Below are 23242 nucleotides of genomic sequence, written 5' to 3' on the forward strand. Positions count from 1 at the left end.
TAAGAGTAGGATGTACAGGAGGAATGATTATGTTGAGAAAAAAACAGTTTCTGTGAACCTGTCCTTTAAGGGCAAAAGGTCGAACAAATTTGACATGGTAAAATCTTAGAGAAATGAAAAATGAGACGGTACCAGCCAGGCTGTGCCACATACCTTGTGTATTTTATAATACCTATAATCCAGAATGAAGAAAATCAGATTTACAGGAGAGGATAAAATTAAGAACTTAAACCTTTTTCATCTGTTCAAAGCTTAAAACAAACAAAAGTTGATTAATGTGCAGAGAGGGTGAAGAAAGAGGGATTACTAGGGGCTATTAGGTACTAAGTTATTATATATTTTATTATATATTACATAAATTCATTTATTTATATAGTCCTTGCAATTCATATGCATTTATAAATCCATAATGATGAACTGCCCTGTAATTATTTAAATCAAGTCTCATGTTCTAGAACTGGACTGAAATTAAAAGAAAGCAAAAATTGCACATGTATTTAATGCAGGAGATTACTTTTCACAGTTAAGGTAAGTGGAGATCATTTACTTCTGGTTAATTCACTTGACTTATCACGTAATACTCACAGGAACATGCATGGTTGTTTCAAAAGTAATTGCCTGTTCTAAAGCTTTAAGATTTAAGAGAAGTCAAACAAAATGTCAAAATAGCCTACATGAATATATAAAGATATAATCACTGAATTCTGTAGCAGCCAGTACATTGTATCTAATCTTGTCAATGTTTTTTATCAGTCAGAGTTAGCAGGTCCTTCAGCTATCAGCATAATGCCAGATCAACCACCTCAATACCAGTTATTTAATCTCAGGCCCTCTGCAGCTCAAACAAATGTGGATGCTTTGGTGTCAGCCTTGTGGCGTACACTCTTCCCAGGACAATATTTTGGACAAAACCACAGGTTGGATCATCTCTTTGCCAGGATGTCCCACAGGCCAGAACTGGCAACCCTGCAAATCTGTCCCTACTATTTTGACCAGGTCACTTACCATCTTCCCACCAGAGACCAAGTGAAACACATGTGGGTACCACTACTTTGATTTGAACTCAAATTTCTACATCAAATTATATCCAAGAGTTCCCAAACATTCATGGCACAGACCCAAAGACTGGTGTGTTTGTTTTTCATCTACTTTGTGGTTAGCGATGCTGATTTTAACTTAAAATAGACTCCAAGCTATTCCTCAGGGGCTCAGTTTGGTAACATCTCAATGATGTTTGCTGCTTAGTGTGCATTTGGCTTACTGATACTGCTGCTTAAATGCTATAATAAATGATCTTCCACCCACTTGTGGCCTACAGGGAGAGACACAACCTCAGGCTGCACTGCTTTGACACATGGGCAAACCTAAAACGAGAACAGGAGCTAGCCAATGAGAGGCAGTGGAGAAGTCATTTAAGGATTAACCAAGGACCCCGGCACAGCAGTGGCATCAATTTGAGTCGACTTAGTCAACTCCAAGATCCAAACACTGGCAGGAGTATATCCACCAGACAGTACATTTATCTGATGTACGGCCACCACTGCTAACTCCTTTTTTTTTGTTACCACTAAATTTGTCTAATTACAAATATTGTTCCTTTTAAAAGATGAATGTTGAGTAAGCCAATGATTTTTTGATACATTACCTAGTATATACGTAATATGGTTCATTTATGACAGATAAACAGAGCACAAAAAGTAAGGAAATTTGTGTTTGGTAGATTACTTCTTTGTTGTAACAATGCTTCTTGGCGATAAATCTTATATCATTGGAAAGCCTGTTTATTTCCCTTTTAAATGGTGCCACATTTGTGAGGAACATGCATTTGTGGGATGAGCAGCAGAGCTGAGTATGTGGCTAGCAGAGATGAAAAATTTGCCAAATCTTCTCTGCCAATACCAAAATACCAAACAGCTTATTTTGCTGTTGCTATTGACTCTTGTTTTGAGCTTCTGGTACCCCCAGGTGCCTCCAATCAGGCGCCTGATTGGCAGCTGGATCGAGGTTCAAAGTGTGGCGAAGACATGGAGAACACTATGCTGATTGATGCACCGATAGAGTAACATCTTTTGGTGGAGGCAGTGTGATGGTGTGGGGCGGCGTCTCCCTCACTGGAAAAACGAGGCTTGTCATCATTGGAGGCAATCTCAATGCAGAGAAATATCAAGATGAGATTCTGCAACCGGTGGCAATCCCATATCTCCACAGTCTGGGGCCGAACTCTATCCTCCAAGATCACAACGCTCGCTCCCACAGAGCGGTGTTTATCAGAGACTACCTCCAGGATTTGGGAGTGGAGAGGATGGAATGGCCTACCAGCAGTCCTGACCTCAACCCCATAGAACACTTGTGAGATCAGCTTGGGCGTGCTGTTCGTGCCAGAGTGACCAACACAACCATGTTGGCTGACTTGCGACAAATGCTGGTTGAAGAACGGGATGCCATCCCACAGCAGTGTGTAACCAGGCTGGTGACCAGCATGAGGAGGAAGTGCCAGGCTGTTGTGGCTGTGTATGGTTCTTCCACACGCTATGGAGGCTCCTGTTTGTTAAATGAATAAATTGTTAAATTGCCAATATGTATTGTTTCTTCAAACGTCAATCATCCAATCCACCAAGCACCAAACAATGTCAATGGCAGAATAAGCTGTTTGGCATTGGCAGAGAAAATTTGTCAAATTTTTCATTGGCGCAAGCCACATACTCAGCTCTGCTGCTCATCCCACAAATGCATGTTCCTTACAAACGTGGCAACATTTAAAAGGGAAATAAACAGGCTTTCCAATGGTATAAGATTTATTGCCAAGAAGCATCGTTACAACAAAGAAATAATCTACCAAACACAAATTTCCTTACTTTCTACATTTTCTTATGTTTATTTATCAGGCTACTACCCATTTTATCCACAAAGCTTTAGTCCAAGTAATCAATTCAATCTTCAGGGAAACATTTCCCACCTTCATTGCCTCGAAATTCTGGGCAATATAGTCTGAGTCGGTGCTGTAGAAACATCACTCAAAAGAACATTTTGCTGGCAGGAAACTCAAAAGTAGTGCGGATAAAGGTCAAGTAATGCAACACTGGTGGTTGCTACACCTCTGACTTTCTAACGATGATCACAACTAGGGCTGCTACTAACGATTATTATCATTATTATTCTTACCGTTATAGATCAGTTGACCAGTTCCCCAGTTAATAGTTTGGGCCACAAATTGCAAAACTATGAACAGAAAATAATTAAAAAAAGAAAGCAAAAAAAAAACAGCAATATGTCCAAAACCCCAAAGATATTAAGTTTGATAGGCTAAAACAACCAGCCAATATTTACATTTGAGAGGCTGGATCCTGTAAATTGTTGCCTGTTTTGTTTAAAAAAAAAAAAAAAAAGACTGAAACCACTAATAGATCTATTAAATAGCTACCGATAAATTTTCTGTAGAGCAACAAATCAATCGACTAATCAATGTGGCTATAATTACAACATTCATCTGATGACAAGAAATATAACGCAATGATACAAGTTTTATATTAAGTTAACTATCTTCAATTAAAAGACATACTGTATATTTCGAGGCAGACAAAGAATGACCATCATTTATTTTTTTATGGAAAACATCTTTAATGGATTTTTTAAGTAATGTTGTGTCAAGTGAGTACATATAGATACAAATGTTTAACCCTAGCTGTGGAGGTACAGATATTTTTAGGAACCAGTAGAGTGCCTGTATAAAAAACACCCATCACATGGTAGTGTGTCTTCTCAAGGCTGGAGACAGGGCTAATCTGACATTAGGCCTTGTGCTGCAGTGAGTAAATTTAGTCCAAAAATCAATGCAAGTCGGGGACTGCAAATCCACAAAAGACACACTGTAGATACAGACACACAGACGTAAATCAATAACAAACTTGTGTGTCTGGACACCTCTTTTTTTCTGTGGTGGTTATTTTATCTCTACTTGTAGAACTCATGCTCCTGCTCGTCCTTTTTGATGACGGTCTTGTAAGCTTTTTCAAAGTCTTTAGCCAGGACGATATACCTGTTCTCACGCACTGCCAACATGCCAGCCTGAGACAAAAATAAACAGAAGGAAGACATCAAAACAAGCCACATTTTAATATGTATATATTTAAATGTCTTATGAACAAAGTAAAAGATTATTTTTCTATTAGTTCTCACCTAACACTGCTCTAAGGAAAAAAAAAAAACAGATAAGTAAAGCTCCAGCTCACCTCCTGGCAGATGGAGTTGATATCAGCTCCAGAGATCTTGTCTGGTCTGGCCACATCTGTACATCAGTTAAGGACAACTGAACAACACAGTTATGCTACAATACAAGCAAAACATCCAAGTATCCACACTGTGTTTAGACATGAAGGAATCACGCATTGTAAATGGCATATATAGGGTGCAGCAGACTCGCATCTGTAGTTTTTCATTTTGTCACAAATGCTTTAGGGGGCAAAATATCCCCATTAAAAATTAAAAAAAAAACAACCCTGTTTTACACACATAAACATGCTGTTATGGAACTAAAAGGATACAGTCCTCCAGGTCCACCTCCTCAGAGAGGTTCATTTTACTGGTGATGGTGGAGAAAATGAGACGTTTCTGCCTGCGGTCGGGCAGAGGGAACTCAATCTTTCTGTCCAGACGACCAGGACGTAGCAGGGCCGGGTCCAACGTGTCAGCTCTGTTGGTGGCCATGATCACCTGAGGGGGGGTTCAAATGTCAATAGAGGATACATGAGCATGATGATAATTTGTAGATACAAGATGATATAGGGTGCATTCAGTTCCACATATAATGTCACTGAAATGAGACAAATGAGCTGAACTAAGACCAAATGGGTCGATGGTATCTACAACAGGAGACTGCCAATCCTTTGTAACTGATAACCTCAAAGATGGAAGGAGAAAACGTTGATCAATTGGTGTTTATTTTATTTAAAACTAATATTTTAGGTCCCCCACAACAATGCTGATCAACTGAAAAAGGTAAAATAAAGATCAGTGCCCTTTTAATTGCTTGTACTACGCATTTTCATTGGTATTTAACAAGTAGAAACTGTCTAGAAACATGACTCAACAGGAGAAAAGATTTGCAGATATTGAACTGCAACTTAAATATACAAATTCCACCATCCTCTTTATATACAGAAGACTTTCTTTGTTTGAGCAGTAATGTATCTGTAAATAGCTTATGGGCAGAATGACAGAAAATAAACTTTTTGGGTGTTTTCTAAGTTGAATGAATTGACACATGGCATGGTGAATGAATGGATGATAGAGATAGGCGGAGGTTTGGTTTGACTCAAACGGTGCTTCATCACTGGCACCACAAGTCAGCACATCCAAAGATGGCGCAGTCACAAGGGAATAGTTAAGAGCTTTCTCAGATGGGGGGACTTGGCTCACCTTGACATTGACGTTCTGGTCAAAGCCGTCCATTTGATTAAGCAGCTCGAGTAAGATTCTCTGCACCTCCCTATCAGCTGTAGAAGAAAACAAGGTCAGAGGCAAATTTTTACTATGATGTAAATGCATTTATAAGGATGTAAACATGAATACACAAACATCTTAAAAAAAAGAAATCCCTGACACTTTCTCAGAACTTGAACTCCAATGAAGTCCACTGGTCATCTTATATGACACTAAACAGAATTATGAGTTGGATTTGTATACTCTAATTCTACATGTGAGCTACATATGTTCATACCTCCGGTCTGTGCATCAAAACGCTTAGTAGCGATGGCATCAATCTCGTCAATGAAGATGATGGCGGGGGCATTTTCCTTCGCCAGCCGGAAGACGTCACGCACCATACGAGGGCCTTCACCCAAGTACTTCTGAACAAACTCAGAGCCCACCACACGGATGAACGCCGCTGGAGATGGAGAATGATCAAGAACCCATAACTAAAATACAGTATCTACTATAGATATCACATGTAGTTAGTAGCTGTTGGTGCTTCCGTCTAATTTGGTATAAAACAGGAAGATACTGAGGATGTAATTATTGTGCAGTGACAAACACATACGTGTTTCTGATATGGTGGACTTACCTGTAGTGTGGTGTGCCACAGCCTTGGCCAACATGGTCTTGCCACAACCTGGAGGTCCGTACATAAGAACACCCCTGGGTGGGTCAATGCCAATCTGAGATAGAAAATAGACTAGAATGAATATGACTGATTGACAACTTAGTCCTGTCTCCATCTCCAGTTTATGTGGTTATGCGAGTTGTTTTCTATAAAAAGTCATAAAAGTTATTTAACATCTAGCAAAGGGTTCCTGCTTTTCTGACTGAGCAAATCCCTCGCAAGGAGTATAACGTCCATGAATAATCCATGCTGAAACGTCATTTTTCTGTTGAATATCTGACTAGGCATAAGAATATCTGACCTGTTTGTAGAGCTCAAAGTGTGTGAGTGGTAGCTCCACTGCTTCTCTGACTTCCTGCTTCTGGATGTCCATACCGCCAATGTCAGCATACATCACATCAGGCTTTTGGTCTGGGAGCAGAAACACGGTAAAAAGGCAAGTTATTCCAGCTCTGCTGTTCAAACACAACACACTTTATACAAAGCCAACCAGTTTCAGATAATGGCATCTATGCATTTTTAATGGATAGAATTAATGGCATATGGGTTTGGATTTGATTGTTTGATGGTTAAAAATATGAATACAATAATCTGTGACACTAATGGGAAAATAGTAGTCTCCATACATGATCATGGTCACGCTCAGGGGGTCTGTGGTGTTGAGGAGCTTTGTCATCAGCACTTAAGCATGTCTACAAACTGTGTGGCCTGAAATCCTCTGGGAGAGCGTGGTGGAGTGTTTACCTGATGTCAGCATCATGATGCTACTGTCAGCTTCAGGAGGGAGCACATCTACAAGGGCGTTGCTGTGCTTGTGCAAGGCCACTGAGGCGTTGGGCTTCAGCAGCTCTCTGTCGATGGTGCTCAGGATGCGCACATAGTAGTTGGATCCTGAAAGGGGAACAATGGTGAATAAAAGAAGAACAAACTCATTACACATTTAAATTTACACATACTTCACACTGAATAATTTACATTTGATGGCATACAGTACATCTCTTCCAGGTTCTCTCAAACAACACTGAAAGCCCGAACATGATAAACCATTCCAATATACAGACTATATGCATCATCTGCCATTTCATTCACTTTTAATTCTCAGCTTCATTTGCAGTCAATATTTTTGTGTTTTTGATACTTACTATAGTGTTTTCCAAGCATTTAATTATTCTTGGGTGCAGGAAACACCCCCTTATTATTTAACTTGACATCCACTTCTACATGGTTCAGTAAATTAATGACATCAAGCTGTGGCTCCCACAACAAAATGAGAAAATAAACAACAGGAAACAACAGACTCTACAAGCAGAATTAACATCTCCCCTGCTATCCACCCAAAACTCTGAGTACCAGTCCAACCCAGTTACAAATCTACCATGTCTTTAACTGCTATGACTTTAAAAGCAGTGCACTTTGGTCATGAAGCAGCTATGCCTGCTGTTGAGATTTTCTCTATCTGAAATTTCCCAGTGAAGGTCTTTTTACACGTTGGCTATTTGCGCACTATTTATGAGCACAGTTGCTGTGAAGAATGTACGCACTACAAGGGCGATCACTGTGCATGTTCTAGAAAAGCAAACTGGATGCTTGTTAAGTGTATTGTATCCCCATCCTTGGTCCTATTTTCACTAAGTTGTCACACACACACACACACACACACACACACACACAATTGTATTTTTCTGATTTTTTCTTGTTGTTCTTCCAGATACAACAAACAAAAGAACTTCTCCTCTTGTTGTCGTGAAGTTGCCACCTTGTTTTCTAGTGTGCATGTGTGAAATGTGTCTACATATGCAGAGCCCAATTGTAGTATGTATTGAAGCGGTGCACATCCGGATGTCTGCAGCTGTCCGCATATGCAGCAACTATGAATTGACCATTAATAACTTTTGGGCCTGGGATGACTCAAGAGTCAGGTCCCATTTGAGGTTCAGCTTCAATTCAATCTGTTCAGGCTTGTGTCTGTGTGTTTTCTAAAACATAGGGTCCATCTTCAGCTTCTGTAAAATAGTCACGGGTCCTTTTTGGGTCAGGCATACATTTTTGGACTGAGACCTCTAGTGAAAATTCAAAGTCTTTCAACTCTAAGATATCCTGTCACCTTTCCTGTTGGAGAAACGTGAAATGCAGTTGGTAGTCAGTGGGACTGTGAGCAGGGTCAAAAAAAGATTATGATCCATATTTTTACTATTTAAAAATTGACGTTTTACATAGTCTTTTCCAGTCTGTAACAGTGTTTTATATACCCATTATTCTTTTAACAGTACCTGTGGTAGAGCCAACAATGGCCGTGTTCTGGTCAACAGCTTCTAGGAACTGGCCAATGACAAGTGGGATACTCTGTATCCTCTTCACCTCTTCCTGGGCATGAAGGAACTCTTTCTTCAGATTCTTCTGTTCATCTTTAATGTACTCCTCCTGCACTTCCAGGAACTCCAGCTCCTGCTGCAGCTTCTGCAACCACACCAAAAAAAGGAGAGGGAGAGAGAAAGATGAAAGGCTGCTGGAGATGAAAGCACTGTAACTATGCTTGCTGGAGGTCATACGAACAACTTCCCTTGTGGTGGGTGGTGTGTGAATGTAGAGAGATGAAGAATTACTGACAGGACAAAAATTTAACAAACAAACATTTTTAAACCCATTTTGAAAGAAATCAAGAAAGAGATACTAGTGGCATTGATTGATTCCAGTATCTGAAATGAAAAGGATCTAAAATGTAATATTTCCAAACATAACATTTACACCAGACCATTTATACGTACAATATACAGTTATGTTTGCTAAAAGATAAGTCATCATAAGCAATTTATATTAGTCTATCTAACAGTTACATCAAAAGGTTAATTTCAGAAATGTTTATCATTTTCAATGTGACAAGAAGTTGGTGTGTAAGAAAAGCTTTGTCAGTGGACCTTGTAAATACAATCTGGTCAAAATTTACCAGTCTTTCTTCTTTCACTTTAGCTTGATAAAAGACCATATTCCCATTTTGTTTCATCTGTTATATAAAATACTATATTATACTATTTGATCTGCTGAAAATAATCCTACATGAGAGGCTATTCATACTAGGCTACTGTCATTTTAATTTCTGTCCTATTTTATTCCATTTTGAAAGCCGTTGTAACCATCATAAATTCAAGCGAAATCCCTGCCTCTATTTTTTGTGAAGAAACAAACAACAAACCAACCAGGGATGTACCAGTACAAAATGTTCATGCTACAATTATCGTAGTCAAAAATATAAGAATAATCAGTACAATCACTTCATTTAAGTTTCCTGAAATCCTACTATTAGTGTTAACATAAAGTTTAATTACACCATGATCGCCTTAGATTGTATTCACTAAACAGTGGTCTCTGCATGTTGCAGCTTTGTTGGACTCGTAAGAAAAACCATCAATCAAAAACAGTTTAAAATGTAAACAAAAGTAGGTTGACTGGAAATCACTTTACATACATCTGTGTCTCTTATATGCACCCATTCAGATTTGGAAAAATTCATGATTTCTTCTTAATGAAATTGATCGATTGATTTCTGCAGTGGAAGAACTTTGTAGTAAGTGTTATTTGCTGGGTGTTAACAGTTAAATTCATTTTTTAAAAAGGCAGAGAAATTTTTTGGCACTGACCATTAGTGTTAACTGCCACACTACACACCACCTCACTACTAACAAACACCAGCAGAGCTAAAGCTAACCAGTCAGGAAGAACATGATGTGTGTGATTTTGACATAGGAAGTTTGTCAGTCAAGTTAAATGCAGCTCTCTCTATCAATGAATGTGGCAACTAAACACTGAAAGGTTGACAGCTAATATTAATATAGAAAGCCCCAATCACAGTAGCTAGAGCTTGACAGACAGGAGCCTAGTTCTCTGTGCTGTGGTTATCCGGTCTCTGTGTGACCAGTAGAAAGCTCCTTCCTTGTGGCTAAACAAAATAAAAAGGGTAATGAAGGCAGGACAACTGCTCTGTGTTCATGGTGTTCTCTGAAAACAACAATAATGACGGTAATGAAAATGATTGGCAATATTGATATTGTCAGAATGTTTCACAGCAGTATATCATAAAACAGTATACCAGTAAATCTCTAAAAGCAAATAAAGTTGCTTATGAAGCCTACAATGGATGACTTTGTCATTCTTAGAAGATAGGGTTTGGGTAGATTATTTGCTATTAATACTAATGTGGGAGAAGGTTTCTGACCTTGTATCTGCTGTAAAGGTCCTCCAGATCTTCTGGTTCTGGTGCCAGGAAGGACAGACCTGTCTGAGGTCTGGAGCTCAATATTGCCGGCATGTCGTCCTGTGAACAACATGAAAAAAAGAAAAAAGCCTTTATTACCAGCAAACTAATGGGTAAAGCAATTTGTCAACAGGCGTATCCAACATTTCACGTATATTAACAGAAAATGTATATGATGCAGGCTATTTTCAGTTCAGGCACAGAGGACGGCAAATATCTACCTTTACAGAAACACACAGATAAACAATAACGGTGAGCTCGGCTACAGTCACCTCACAAAAAGAGCCGACTAACGTTAGCTAATCTAGCCTTAGCTCGTTAACAACTAACTTAACGTTAGCCAACTTTGACAGCTCGAAAATGCAATAATTCTCTCTTCAATTTCTGTTTTCGTTTATGTAAGCAACGAACGCATCCCCCAAATGATCGATATTTGGTGGATATATTTTCATAAATCCCTCATCTACTTTAAAACAAATCTCACTTCTTGAGCTATGCCAACATCGTGCTAATGCTAGCAGCTAACTTGCATGACATAGCAACTGCACTGAGCAGAGAATGAATTGGCAGGTTTACATTTCGACAGTGTTAACGAGCTAACAAATGCTAAAAGACTGCATCAAACACCTATGTACAGCAACGCTCAAAACCTTGTATTCATAAATGCCTACCACAGAAACTCAGTGAATTTTAACAGCAACACAGGAAATAATCTCACTAATTCATACCGGACTCTTTTCAACAGCTACGATGTCCTCCATGTTGATTTTGCCAACCGATTGACGTTCTGGCGTAATACGTCAGCAGAAGGGTGTATGGGTAATGGAGTTCATAGCTGGGAATAGGTTTTCAATTGTCATAGGCTTCATTATGAAGGCAGGTTAATTATTTATTGTGCATAATTTATGGTTTGAAAATCAGTAATACTTCCAAGTCACAAAACAAAATATATACTTTACATTGCTTCATGATAGCAATCAATCGCATACTGTCTGACAAAATTAGCATAAGTTGTACAGTGGTGGAAATTTACTTAAGTACTGTACTTAAGTACAGTTTTGAGGAACTTGCACTTTACTTGAGTATTTCCATTTGATGCTACTTTATACTTCCAATCCACCACATTTCAGAGGGAAATATTGTACTTTCTACTCCACTACATTTATTTGACAGTTTAAGTTACTTTTCTTTTCTTTTTTTTTTTTTTAGTTATATTTCTTATTATTTTCTTATTTAGTTACTATATTTTAAAATACAACACATTTGTTAAAGAGGAAACCAGTGGTTTCCAACCTTTTGGCTTTTGACATCTTACAAAAAGCAGTGTGTAGTCGGGGTCACATTTCAGATGTCTATGAGTTGTTAACAGCTCCATCAAATAGTGATTTTTCCCTGTAAACTTCTCACATGGTTTAATTTCAATAAATGTTCAAATGATCCAATATTTTACCAAAAATCAGAGGGACCAAAACCACTACTTTTACTTAAATACATTAACTACATTTTGCTGCTAATATTTATGTACTTTTACTTAAGTAGGACTTTTTTTTACATTGCTGTATTAGTACTTTTAATTAAGCACAGGAAGTGAGTACTTCCTCCACCACTGAAGCTGCTTATGTGACTGTTGTTGTAGGCTGAATTGTTGAGTATGGCAAAGCCCAGCTAAGACAGTTTCTCTTTTGTGACTTCTACATTTTCCTGTATTTTAAAAAACATAAATGTAATAAAATAAATGATAAACATTAGAGCAACTGGCATAAGGTTTTTTATGGATTGAATGAAAATAGACAGTTGTTTTTACACCACTTTACCACAAACAGATGAAACACAGTCCCTGGTTGCCCTCAGTGTGCAAGTGGGTGTTCAGAAAGTTGCCATGTTTATATATCCTGTTACAGAGCGGGTGGTCTTCACACCTCTGCAGTGTGTGAGAAAACACATTACACACACCAAAATGGTTTCCTTTCCATTTTGAATAAAAAACCCATGATAAATTAAATAAATACATTTTAAAGATACATACTACCAAGATGACTGCACTACAACTATGTTTTTCCTCTTGTGTGGGAAGACACGTGGAAAATTCCCACCACTGTCTGTCAGCAATGCATCAGTCTATACATCTTTATCTGGTGGGATAGGGTGTCAATACATCAGTACATGGTCTAGTCATCTATTAGTCACCCGTGTTGGCAGTTGAAAAACCACGCACTGCATGCTAGACAACATTAAAAGTAAATTGCTTGAGCTTGAAAGTTCATTATTGACCTTGAAATAGCAGCAGACAAAACAATATCCACTTAAGGTCCACTTATTTGCTTGTTCTGGAGCTTTCAAAATTTGCTCAGTTGTTGATAAATTGTATAAGTTTAAACTTTTAGGACTTCTCTGTCATGTTGGCCTAAGCATGACAGTTCATTCTTGACCTTGGAAACAACAGTTAACAAGTTGAGTGATGGAAAAACATCACTCAACAGAGGAGGTGGGCTATGACACCACATTAGCCTTGCAGACAGTTTAACATCCATTCACACCTGGACTCATGTGAATCCCACGACTGTCACACGATAGACAAGAGGACTAACAAACCACATGTGATCTCAATGACCCTAAAGATGTTTAAGGATAGGTTCACAATTTTTCAAGTCTGTCTTAAAACAACAGTTAGGCATCCATATGAACATGGAAAGAGGTTTTCCTCGCTGTAATCATTCCTCCTGTTCATAATGACTATTAAAAAATCCCCTTCAAATGCGCTTTCAATGTAAGTGATGGGGGCCAAAATCCACAGTGTGTCCACACAGTCATTTTGTTCAATGAATGTGCATTGAAAAGTTTATGTGAAGCTGATATGAGGCTTCAGCAGTCTGAGTTAGTCATATCAAGTGGATATCTGCCACATTTACAGTTTTTTTCTTTGGCACTAAAAATACTGTAATGCTGGAAGATATCTATTTGATTTGACTCATTTGGATGACTGAAACCTCATATTAGCTTCAAATAAACTTTTAAATGTGTTTTTGCACAGTGGGAGGGCCAGCATCTTGAAAAACTGTGAACCTGTCCTTTAACAATCCTACAGAGGTTGAATAACTCCCCACGAGTCAGTCAGTTCTGAAGCCTTTTGCATGCAAGGCAAAATACTTAAAGAATTTACAACAAGTCCAGTAGCTCTTGACTCAATGCTTTCTGGAAACAAGTAACAAAACAATTCCCACTTACTTGCTTGCAACACAGTCAGAAGCTCCAGACCAAGTGATTAAGTGGCCCTTGAGTGGAGGCAGTTTTGTCAACTGCTGTTTCCAAGATCAATAAAGAACTGTTAGGCTCAACTTTTAAGCCAACATGGACAAAAGGTCCTAAAAGGGTTCAAAATAAAGGAAAATTTCAACATCTATAGTTTCATGACAATTGAACAAACTCTATCTGCTGATGAAGACTATGTGATACAGTTGAAAGCTCCAGAATAAGCAAGTAACTGGATCTTGACTGGAGATTGTTTTATCAACTTTGTTATTTTATAATCCCAAACTACAAAACACACGTGAGAATGTCCTGTTCTCCTTTAGTCTTACAATCAAAGGAACCACATCCTGTGATTTTGCTTTCAGTTTTAAATGATTTCTGAGGATATATTTATAATAAAGTGCTTTTTCCATTAAAAAAAAAAGTCAATTCTTTGCAAAAGTTAAGAAATTACATCTTTGCACTGTCAATGATAATAAAATATTGGGTGTATGAATCTTCATGTTACATTTGTTTACATTTTGAAGATGAGCATATTCTCCACCCTCTGCGCCAATTCAAGTTGAGGAAGTGGTGCAACAGACGCCTGTATCTTTTGAACGTCCCTTCAGTCGAGAGACATGTTTAAGGTTCTTTTGTCTGAGTTGCATCACAGCTTAATTTTAATGAAATGGGGATGGACACTGTGGATGATTCTCTACTTTATGGTCTCAGGTAAAACTTTAAATATTTTGATTTGTGTGTGTGTTTGTGATAGAGAACCTAAGCTATCATTAAAAATACAGAGGAATTCATGTATTGTGCCATTCAGTACTGTGTGTTTAACCATAAGCTCTAGTCTAAATACATGTTCGCAGGCGATTCAGATTTATTTCTCAAATCTAATCTTCAGAGCTCAGTGTTTGCACTATTTGCCAGTGTTCAGGTTTCAGTCAGTCGATTTTAACCATTAATCAGTGATTTCTTTGCTGCGGTGATGACACAGATGTGTGTCTCACACTATCTGGTGTATTTTCCAGATATGTGACAGCAACAACAAGCTCCAGGTTAGATGAAGAATTGCCTCTGATTAACAAGTCTGATCTCATGTTGCTAAAGTAGTTTTAGTTCTCCATTTTGGCCATGAGTAATCTAAGGAGAGAAGACCCTCACTTCTTTTGTTACCTTGCGACTGACGTAAGAAGCCTGATATTAGTGGCCCGAGACACACGCAAAATGACATCTACTCTTTCTCCCTCATTGAAAAATCCACAGTGTGTGAATATGCAAATATTTACCACAAAAACTGAGATTTAGCGCAGAGAAATTTCACACTTTTAATAGTTGAAAGTGAAAACAGCCTTCATAGTCAAACTCTGCACATACATCATTCTGCACAGTGAAGGTCAGACATTCAAATGAAGTAACAATAAGGAAAACACATTTATGAATGGACGGGACTTTCAAGATTGTTTAGAAAGTATTGAGCCTTAAAAGTTTCAAGTAAACCAGAGATGGCAGTAAACCAAAAACTTCTGACACATAACCTGTGAATCTAAAATGCAACGCTCAAGTGCTTAACAGACAGAAAGTTAGGTTTTTAAAATTGTGGTCTTTGTGGTCCTGTAACATCATAACACCATGATAAATAATATAATAGAACACAGATGACCATTTCCATGGAGGCTACTTTCATAGGAAATGTTTGTGGTTACCCAAAATCCTGTCATGTTATTTATATCTTTTCTCAGGTACTCGCTCTGAGGTCCAAGTACACCAGCCTCCTTTGCTTACCGCTACTTTGGGTCATGATTTTACCATGCCGTGCAGGCTCAATCTTTCCCATGATGAGAAAATGATGACTACACCAGTTCTGTATTGGATGTACAAATCCAAAGAACAGCTCGTGCCCCTTTCTGACAAAAATAAGGAACGTGTACAAATTCTGGATGACAGCAAAAACTCTTCAGACAAGTCCATACTCTTGAAAAATGTGACGTGGGCCGACAGTGGGAAGTACCTGTGCAAACTCTCCATCACCACAGAGAAGGACGGAAGTTTTAGGAAGAATGGAAGTGAATCTTTACTGATTGTTTACGGTAAATACAAGCTTTGGGATTTTTTTTCCAAGATATTGCTGTAAAAGGGAAGTCAAATGTCATCACAGAGAGAGAAAGATTTGAGAGTATATTACTAAACTTCATCATCAAAAAAACTGGGATATAGTTCTGGTTTGTCAGGAGGATTAAGAAAAGACGAGGGACGGGAATAAGGTTCAGGGTTAAGATTATAGATCCAGGATCTCTTTTAGGATATACTAGGTTTATTAGGCAGGGTAAGAGCTTGAATATGCTTCATCTATAACCAATGATGTAATTTCTGTGGTTTCCTACTTGTGATCTCATGACTTTGACAGTTGTCATAGAACTTCTTAAGAATTGTTGACAGGCATAAAAAAGATCCCCCTCTGTGGGATATATATACAGATGTAACAGATGTAAAATTAACAAATATAAGCAAAAGTCTGAAAAGCACAAGCATGCAGGTGATACATGTGATGCATTGGCTTCATCTGCAGCCTGAAGTTGAGATTTTGAGAGCCGCATTTAGGGTAACTCATTTTGCGCATACCCCCAAATGGTGCTATGCACATAAGGATGCAGCAGTTCACTTGGTTTTCCAAGATATATGTAGTAATTGATGTGAATTTTAGAGGCATTTTGGTCTTTTTTATGCCTTTGAAAGAGCACATTTTTGGCTTAGTGGTGATTTTATGGATAGTTATGGATAAGCGTAATCCAGATTTAGTACGTATATTTATGACTAAAGATCATTACGATTGTTATTATTATTGCAATTTCAAAAGCCTTAAATGTAAAGTTAGTACTTGGTTTTAGGGTTGAGTGCAGAATTTACATTTAGATGTATTTTAGTCACCTGGTTATTGTTGACTCTCTGTAGTCCTGGTAGTTCTGGTGTCCTTAAACGGGACGAAAGATGTAGAGAGAGAGATTATTACATTTCTTCTGGAGAAACTTGAATTCTTGGGCATGCACCTAAACAGGTTTCTAACAGGGTTTTTACGGTAGCATGTGTGCAGGACAAAGGCTTCAGAAAGGGAAAACAACACTCAGAATAGCAATGTATTGGAATGAAAGAAAAGATTACTACTTATAAGTTACATTCACATTACAGGCCTGGATACTCAATTCATATTTTTTAGTCAGATCTGATCTTTTTGTGTTGATGGTTCACATTCATGTTTATCAGTGGCAGGTATCCAGTTATAGTGAGAACACTACTGAGGCCTAAACTACCACACAAGTGCAGATTTAACTGAAGGGTGAGCCACAAACAAGAATAACAACAATAACATCATTTGTGCCGCAGTCAAATCATTAACATGGATAACATGGCTGTGTTAGCACACATGTCCAGAATTATTTGTTGTGGATGTCGTCAGACGATACAGATGATGATTTTTACCGGACTGTGAGGTGCTGATACTGAATGATGTCCACAGGCAACATGCACAGAGATGTAAGACATTAAAAAAACACATGAATTCTGATCTGACTATTCTGACAGTGGTTTCATAGTCACAGATCAGATATGAGTCAGATCTAGGACCACATATGCAAGTGACCCAGATCTGATATGAAAAAAAAAGAGATCTGAGTCACTTGGAGACAAAAAAGGGATTTGGGATACCTAAGCATGTAATGTGAACGTAGCCATAGTTAGGTCTATATATAAAATAATTCAGACAAAAGTCAGAGTACATCTAAAACAGAAATAAATAAGTTCAAATATGCCAGTTTCCACAGCCGCACCACTGGCTAATGTTAAAATAAACATTTGCACAAAAGAAACTGGTTTCTCGTGAGCATGTTGGTAAATTGGGGTGATGGGACACTCTGTGTCTGGGGGCTTTAAAATCTAGACAATACCAGAAATAAAATGTATGTGTTTAAGATCGTATCTGTCTGTCTCTCATTTCAGACACCATGTTCTTTAACCTCACCAGTCACAATGACTCTCAGCTCCAGTGTGAAGTAAACGTGACCAGGGATCCCAGAATTGTTTTGTCCATTGTTCATGATGGATGCAAATTCCCAGCTGAAAGTAATGATGTCACAGCGCTGCCCTATGATACGCTCTCCGAGACCATCTCTTTGAAAGGCAGGGGGAAATATGAGTGTCAGCTGCACCTGAATGAAGATCTGATCATGAAAAGCTCTTACTGGCATCCACCTGGTAATAATCTCCCCCCTGATGTAGCTTTCATGCATGCACAGTACACATTTGCTACTCTACACTTCAACACTCATTAGCTTTTGCTAAATGAAAAAAGGTTAATCTTACATTTTGAAGGGTTAACCTTATGGACCTAGTTTTGTGCTAAACTGAACGAAACAGTTTTAACCAGCAACAGACTGAAAACAGTCAGAAAAAGCACCAACATCACAGCGTTATGAGTCATAATGCTATCGCTCACTAATGTGCACTTTATGGTAATGTACAGTAACAGTCACAAGTTTTGACACACCTTTCCATTCTCTTGAATGAGAAAGTGTTTCCAAAGTTTTGACTAGATGGATAATAGATTTATTTGACAACACGAAAGGTACATACAAAACTATGGTCACCTAGTCCTGTTGTACAATTAAAATATCAAGGATAAAAACACATTTCCATTGTGGAAAAGGGGGAAGATAGGATGATATTCAGTTCAGGCAAGAAAGGTTAAAAGACAATCAATAACAAAACACACAAAAGAACAGACAAGGCTGAGTTATACAAACAAACAAAACAAACTTATGATTGACTTTTCAGCAACCAGAGTGTAAGAGTGTAAAATCCATCTCAGGCTGCTTCCAGAAAACTGCAGCAATGTATAAAATGTATTTATACATATGGAACTCTTGAACCTAACATGAATAGTATTAGTCAATCTGTATTCTTCACAGTTTTCTGAGTGAAACCTAACTTAATTTCCATAATTCTTCTTTACACCGTAAGAGATTTTAGAAATGTGTGAGATCTAGATGGAAGTTTTAACATGACCCCAATGAGCTTATTTAGAGCAGTCTGCAGCTTGTTTTTAGTGAGTTGCAGAGAACTGTTGTACCAGAAGGTGGCTGCATAATCAAAGTGACATTGAACCAAAGCCCCAGACAGAATTGTTAATGTTACACTATCTAGCAGGAACACATCAACTCTGACATCTTTTCTGTGGTTCCAGCATCATTTCAGTTATCCACACCTTGTCTAGATATGCCCACCCGCTAGGAAAGAGAAGCTTGTCTCCATATTTTATTAGCTTAAAGACTTCAAACTAAACATTTTAATAATGAAACTGTGAGTGAATTTTATTTTACAGCTGAGCAACTTCAAGCATAATCCAGAAGTGATACACAATTCCATCATTAAAATAAAAACTCTTTTTATCTAAATGTCTTCCTCTTAGTGGATAGAGAAGGTGGAGATGATGAAAAATGTTCAGAAACTGGCTCTGGTAAGTCTAAATTTCTGTCCTTAACAGTGGCGAGGCCTTGCTTTCTGCTGCTATTTTATCTATTCACTGAAATTACAAAAAGACACATTTTTCTATTAAGATGTAAAGGTATCTAGCCATGCAGATGGTTGGTCTTGTTTTTATATTGGAAAGGTGTCATTTGTTTTTTGTGGGTTTTGTAATTTGGGTGGATTGATCCTTTAGTTGTAATTAGATTTATCATGGGAAAAAAAATACAATACATCCAACACTATGTGTGCTTTAATCTTAGGATTGCATTTCACGTTTTTGTGTTTCTCAGAGCCAGATGTGGTGCCTCCAGAGCCGTGGTTCCTGTACGTGGCTCTGCTCCTGGTGCCCACCATCATCCTGCTGTGCCTGATCATTGCCACGCTTAAAAACAGATGAGTTCGTCAACATCTGGCTGTAATGGAGAGGCGTAGCAATGGAGATTGAAAGAGATGCGTCTCTCCAAGGCAACTTCAAGATCAAAGTTATTTTTAACCAACTTCAAGTTAAAAGAAGAGCACTTTCTGGATGAAAATATTATTTGTGATAAAATAACTGTTCTTGCTCTGTTGAAAATGCGTAAGAGACAAAAGCTGCTGCATCCTCAGTTAGGGACAACACCCTTCAAAATCTGAATATATCATAATGGGCCGAAAACAAGACTGTGCCATGTCAGAAATGTGGCTTTATTTTCCCCATATTTGATGGATACAATCAGCCATCAGAATCCGAAACTCTATTATGTGCAGGTCCGTTCATGATGTATTTTGATGGTCATAATTAACTTGTTAATAAATATCACATGACCATCATATTTACACGTTTTTTTTGTGTGTGTGTGTGTGTGTGTGAATTACAAGACGCAGATCTTTTAAAAAAGTCTGTGTAGAATGTAAATAATTGATGCTAACCGCACTGTCTCAGCTCCTGAAGTGGGATGCAGCAAGTGATGACTTGTCAAATGTGTCAAAATGTGATTGATGTTATTAGTCTTTGGAGATGTGTCTCAACAAACTAATGTGCCCAAATTTGTTGTGATGAGAGTGGAGGCAATTTTGTCAACTGCTGTTTCCAAGATCAATAAAGAACTGTTAGGCTCAACTTTTAAGCAAATATGGACAAAAGGTCCCAAAAAGGCTCAAAATAAAGGAAAATTTCAACATCTACATTTTCATGACAATTGAACAAACTCTATCTGCTGATGAAGACTATGTGATACAGTTGAAAGCTCCAGAATAAGCAAGTAACTGGATCTTGACTGGAGATTGTTTTATCAACTTTGTTATTTTATAATCCCAAACTACAAAACACACGTGAGAATGTCCTGTTCTCCTTTAGTCTTACAACCAAAGGAACCACATCCTGTGATATTGCTTTCAGTTTTAAGTGATTTCTGGGGATATATTTATAATAAACTGCTTTTTCCTTAAAAAAGAAAAATCTTCAAGTCTTTGCAAAAGTTAAGAAATTACATCTTTGCACTGTCAATGATAATAAAATATTGGGTGTATGAATCTTCATGTTACATTTGTTTACATTTTGAAGATGAGCATATTCTCCACCCTCTGCGCCAATTCAAGTTGAGGAAGTGGTGCAACAGACGCCTGTATCATTTGAACGTCCCTTCAGTCGAGAGACATGTTTAAGGTTCTTTTGTCTGAGTTGCATCACAGCTTAATTTTAATGAAATGGGGATGGACACTGTGGATGATTCTCTACTTTATGATCTCAGGTAAAACTTTAAATATTTTGATTTGTGTGTGTGTTTGTGATAGAGATCCTAAGCTATCATTAAAAATACAGAGGAATTCATGTTTTGTACCATTCAGTACTGTGTGTTTAACCATAAGCTCTAGTCTAAATACATGTTCGCAGGCGATTCAGATTTATTTCTCAAATCTAATCTTCAGAGCTCAGTGTTTGCACTATTTGCCAGTGTTCAGGTTTCAGTCAGTCGATTTTAACCATTAATCAGTGATGTCTTTGCTGCGGTGATGACACAGATGTGTGTCTCACACTATCTGGTGTATTTTCCAGATATGTGACAGCAACAACAAGCTCCAGGTTAGATGAAGAATTGCCTCTGATTAACAAGTCTGATCTCACGTTGCTAAAGTAGTTTTAGTTCTCCATTTTGGCCATGAATAATCTAAGGAGAGAAGACCTTCACTTCTTTTGTTACCTTGCAACTGACGTAAGAATAGTTTGAAGCCTGGTATTAGTGGCCCGAGACACATGCAAAATGACATCTACTCTTTCACCCTCATTGAAAAATCCACAGTGTGTGAATATGCAAATATTTACCACAAAAACTTAGATTTAGCGCAGAGAAATTTCACACTTCTAATAGTTGAAAGTGAAAACAGCCTTCATAGTCAAACTCTGCACATACATCATTCTGCACAGTGAAGGTCAGACATTCAAATGAAGTAACAATAAGGAAAACACATTTATGAATGGATGGGACTTTCAAGATTGTTTAGAAAGTATTGAGCCTTAAAAGTTTCAAGTCTTTGCAAAGATGATCTTAACAGACAGAAAGTTCGTTTTTTTAAAATTGTGGTCTTTGTGGTCCTGTAACATCATAACACCATTTTAATAGAACACAGATGAGCATTTCCATGACAGCTACTTTCATAGGAAATGTTTGTGGTTACCCAACATCCTGTCATGTTATTTATATCTTTTCTCAGGTACTCGCTCCGAGGTCCAAGTACACCAGCCTCCTTTGCTTACTGCTACTTTGGGTCATGATGTTATCATGCCATGCAGGCTCAATCTTTCCCATGATGAGAAAATGATGACTACACCAGTTCTGTATTGGATGTTCAAATCCAAAGAACAGCTCGTGCCCCTTTCTGACAAAAATAAGGAACGTGTACAAATTCTGGATGACAGCAAAAACTCTTCAGACAAGTCCATACTCTTGAAAAATGTGACGTGGGCCGACAGTGGGAAGTACCTGTGCAAACTCTCCATCACCACAGAGGACAATGGAAGTTGTAGGAAGAATGGAAGTGAATCTTTACTGATTGTTTATGGTAAATACAAGCTTTGGGATTTCTTTTGGTGTCTCCAACATATTGCTGTAAAAGGGAAGTCAAATGTCATCACAGAGAGAGAAAGATTTGAGAGTATATTACTAATCTTCATCATCAAAAAAACTGGGATAAAGTTCTGGTTTGTCAGGAGGATTAAGAAAAGACGAGGGATGGGAATAAGGTTTAGGGTTAAGATTATAGATTCAGGATCTCTTTTAGGATATACTAGGTTTATTAGTATATCCTAATGGCAGGGTAAGAGCTTGAATATGCTTCATCTATAACCAATGATGTAATTTCTGTGGTTTCCTACTTGTGATCTCATGACTTTTACAATTGTCATAGAACTTCTTAAGAATTGTTGACAGGCATAAAAAAGATCCCCCTCTGCGGGATATATATACAGATGTAACAGATGTAAAATTAACAAATATAAGCAAAAGTCTGAAAAGCACAAGCATGCAGGTGATACATGTGATGCATTGGCTTCATCTGCAGCCTGAAGTTGAGATTTTGAGAGCCGCATTTAGGGTAATTCATTTTGCGCATGCCCCCAAATGGTGCTATGCACATAAGGATGCAGCAGTTCACTTGGTTTTCCAAGATATATGTAGTAATTGATGTGAATTTTAGAGGCATTTTGGTCTTTTTTATGCCTTTGAAAGAGCACATTTTTGGCTTAGTGGTGATTTTATGGATAGTTATGGATAAGCGTAATCCAGATTTAGTACTTATATTTATGACTAAAGATCATTACGATTGTTATTATTATTGCAATTTCAAAAGCCTTAAATGTAAAGTTAGTACTTGGTTTTAGGGTTGAGTGCAGAATTTACATTTAGATGTATTTTAGTCACCTGGTTATTGTTGACTCTCTGTAGTCCTGGTAGTTCTGGTGTCCTTAAACGGGACGAAAGATGTAGAGAGAGAGATTATTACATTTCTTCTGGAGAAACTTGAATTCTTGGGCATGCACCTAAAGAGGTTTCTAACAGGGTTTTTACGGTAGCATGTGTGCAGGACAAAGGCTTCAGAAAGGGAAAACAACACTCAGAATAGCAATGTATTGGAATGAAAGAAAAGATTACTACTTATAG

The 23242-nt window shown here is 37.9% G+C and overlaps 2 protein-coding genes and 1 long non-coding RNA gene across 4 annotated transcripts; 2 read left to right on the forward strand and 1 right to left on the reverse strand.

The window, feature by feature from the left end:
• The first annotated feature begins 445 nt into the window (after nucleotides 1-445).
• LOC122986811 lies at nucleotides 446-1611 on the forward strand. Its single transcript, XR_006404390.1, has 3 exons — nucleotides 446-528; nucleotides 754-1037; nucleotides 1319-1611. It is a non-coding gene; the product is annotated as an uncharacterized LOC122986811 (long non-coding RNA).
• A 1982-nt stretch (nucleotides 1612-3593) lies between these two features.
• On the reverse strand, nucleotides 3594-11174 carry psmc4 (proteasome 26S subunit, ATPase 4). Of its 2 annotated transcripts, none has more exons than XM_044358219.1 (11): nucleotides 11078-11174; nucleotides 10311-10409; nucleotides 8371-8557; nucleotides 6845-6991; nucleotides 6402-6511; nucleotides 6062-6155; nucleotides 5717-5884; nucleotides 5416-5492; nucleotides 4542-4710; nucleotides 4230-4285; nucleotides 3594-4065 (listed from the first exon to the last, which is right to left on the reverse strand). In XM_044358219.1, exons 1-11 carry the CDS (start codon nucleotides 11108-11110, stop codon nucleotides 3952-3954), a joined length of 1254 nt encoding a protein of 417 aa, XP_044214154.1. In that variant the 5' UTR covers nucleotides 11111-11174; the 3' UTR covers nucleotides 3594-3951. The 2 variants fall into 2 exon arrangements, with proteins under 2 accessions (XP_044214154.1, XP_044214156.1); XM_044358221.1 differs by having other exon boundaries at nucleotides 11021-11106.
• A 4166-nt stretch (nucleotides 11175-15340) lies between these two features.
• LOC122987316 lies at nucleotides 15341-19503 on the forward strand. The gene is made up of 3 exons (XM_044359130.1): nucleotides 15341-15676; nucleotides 17580-17834; nucleotides 19397-19503. The coding sequence occupies exons 1-3, from the start codon at nucleotides 15397-15399 to the stop codon at nucleotides 19501-19503; spliced, it is 642 nt and encodes a 213-aa protein (XP_044215065.1). The 5' UTR covers nucleotides 15341-15396.
• The last annotated feature ends 3739 nt before the right edge of the window (nucleotides 19504-23242 follow it).

The sequence above is a fragment of the Thunnus albacares genome, chromosome 8, assembly GCF_914725855.1.
Source record: "Thunnus albacares chromosome 8, fThuAlb1.1, whole genome shotgun sequence".
In the NCBI taxonomy this organism is placed as follows: Eukaryota; Metazoa; Chordata; class Actinopteri; order Scombriformes; family Scombridae; genus Thunnus; species Thunnus albacares.

Bases quoted from the DNA above. Each gene is read 5' to 3' on its own strand.
- psmc4 (XM_044358219.1), bottom strand. From the start codon at position 11,110: ATGGAGGACATCGTAGCTGTTGAAAAGAGTCCG. The intron at 8,558-10,310 runs GTCAGAAACCTT...GTGTGGTTGCAG, and splicing joins ACCTTTACAGCAGATACAAG to AAGCTGCAGCAGGAGCTGGA. The intron at 6,992-8,370 runs GTACTGTTAAAA...TTCCCCTTTCAG, and splicing joins CATTGTTGGCTCTACCACAG to GATCCAACTACTATGTGCGC.
- LOC122987316 (XM_044359130.1), top strand. From the start codon at position 15,397: ATGCCGTGCAGGCTCAATCTTTCCCATGATGAGAAAATGATGACTACA. The intron at 15,677-17,579 runs GTAAATACAAGC...CTCTCATTTCAG, and splicing joins ATCTTTACTGATTGTTTACG to ACACCATGTTCTTTAACCTC. The intron at 17,835-19,396 runs GTAATAATCTCC...TGTGTTTCTCAG, and splicing joins CTCTTACTGGCATCCACCTG to AGCCAGATGTGGTGCCTCCA.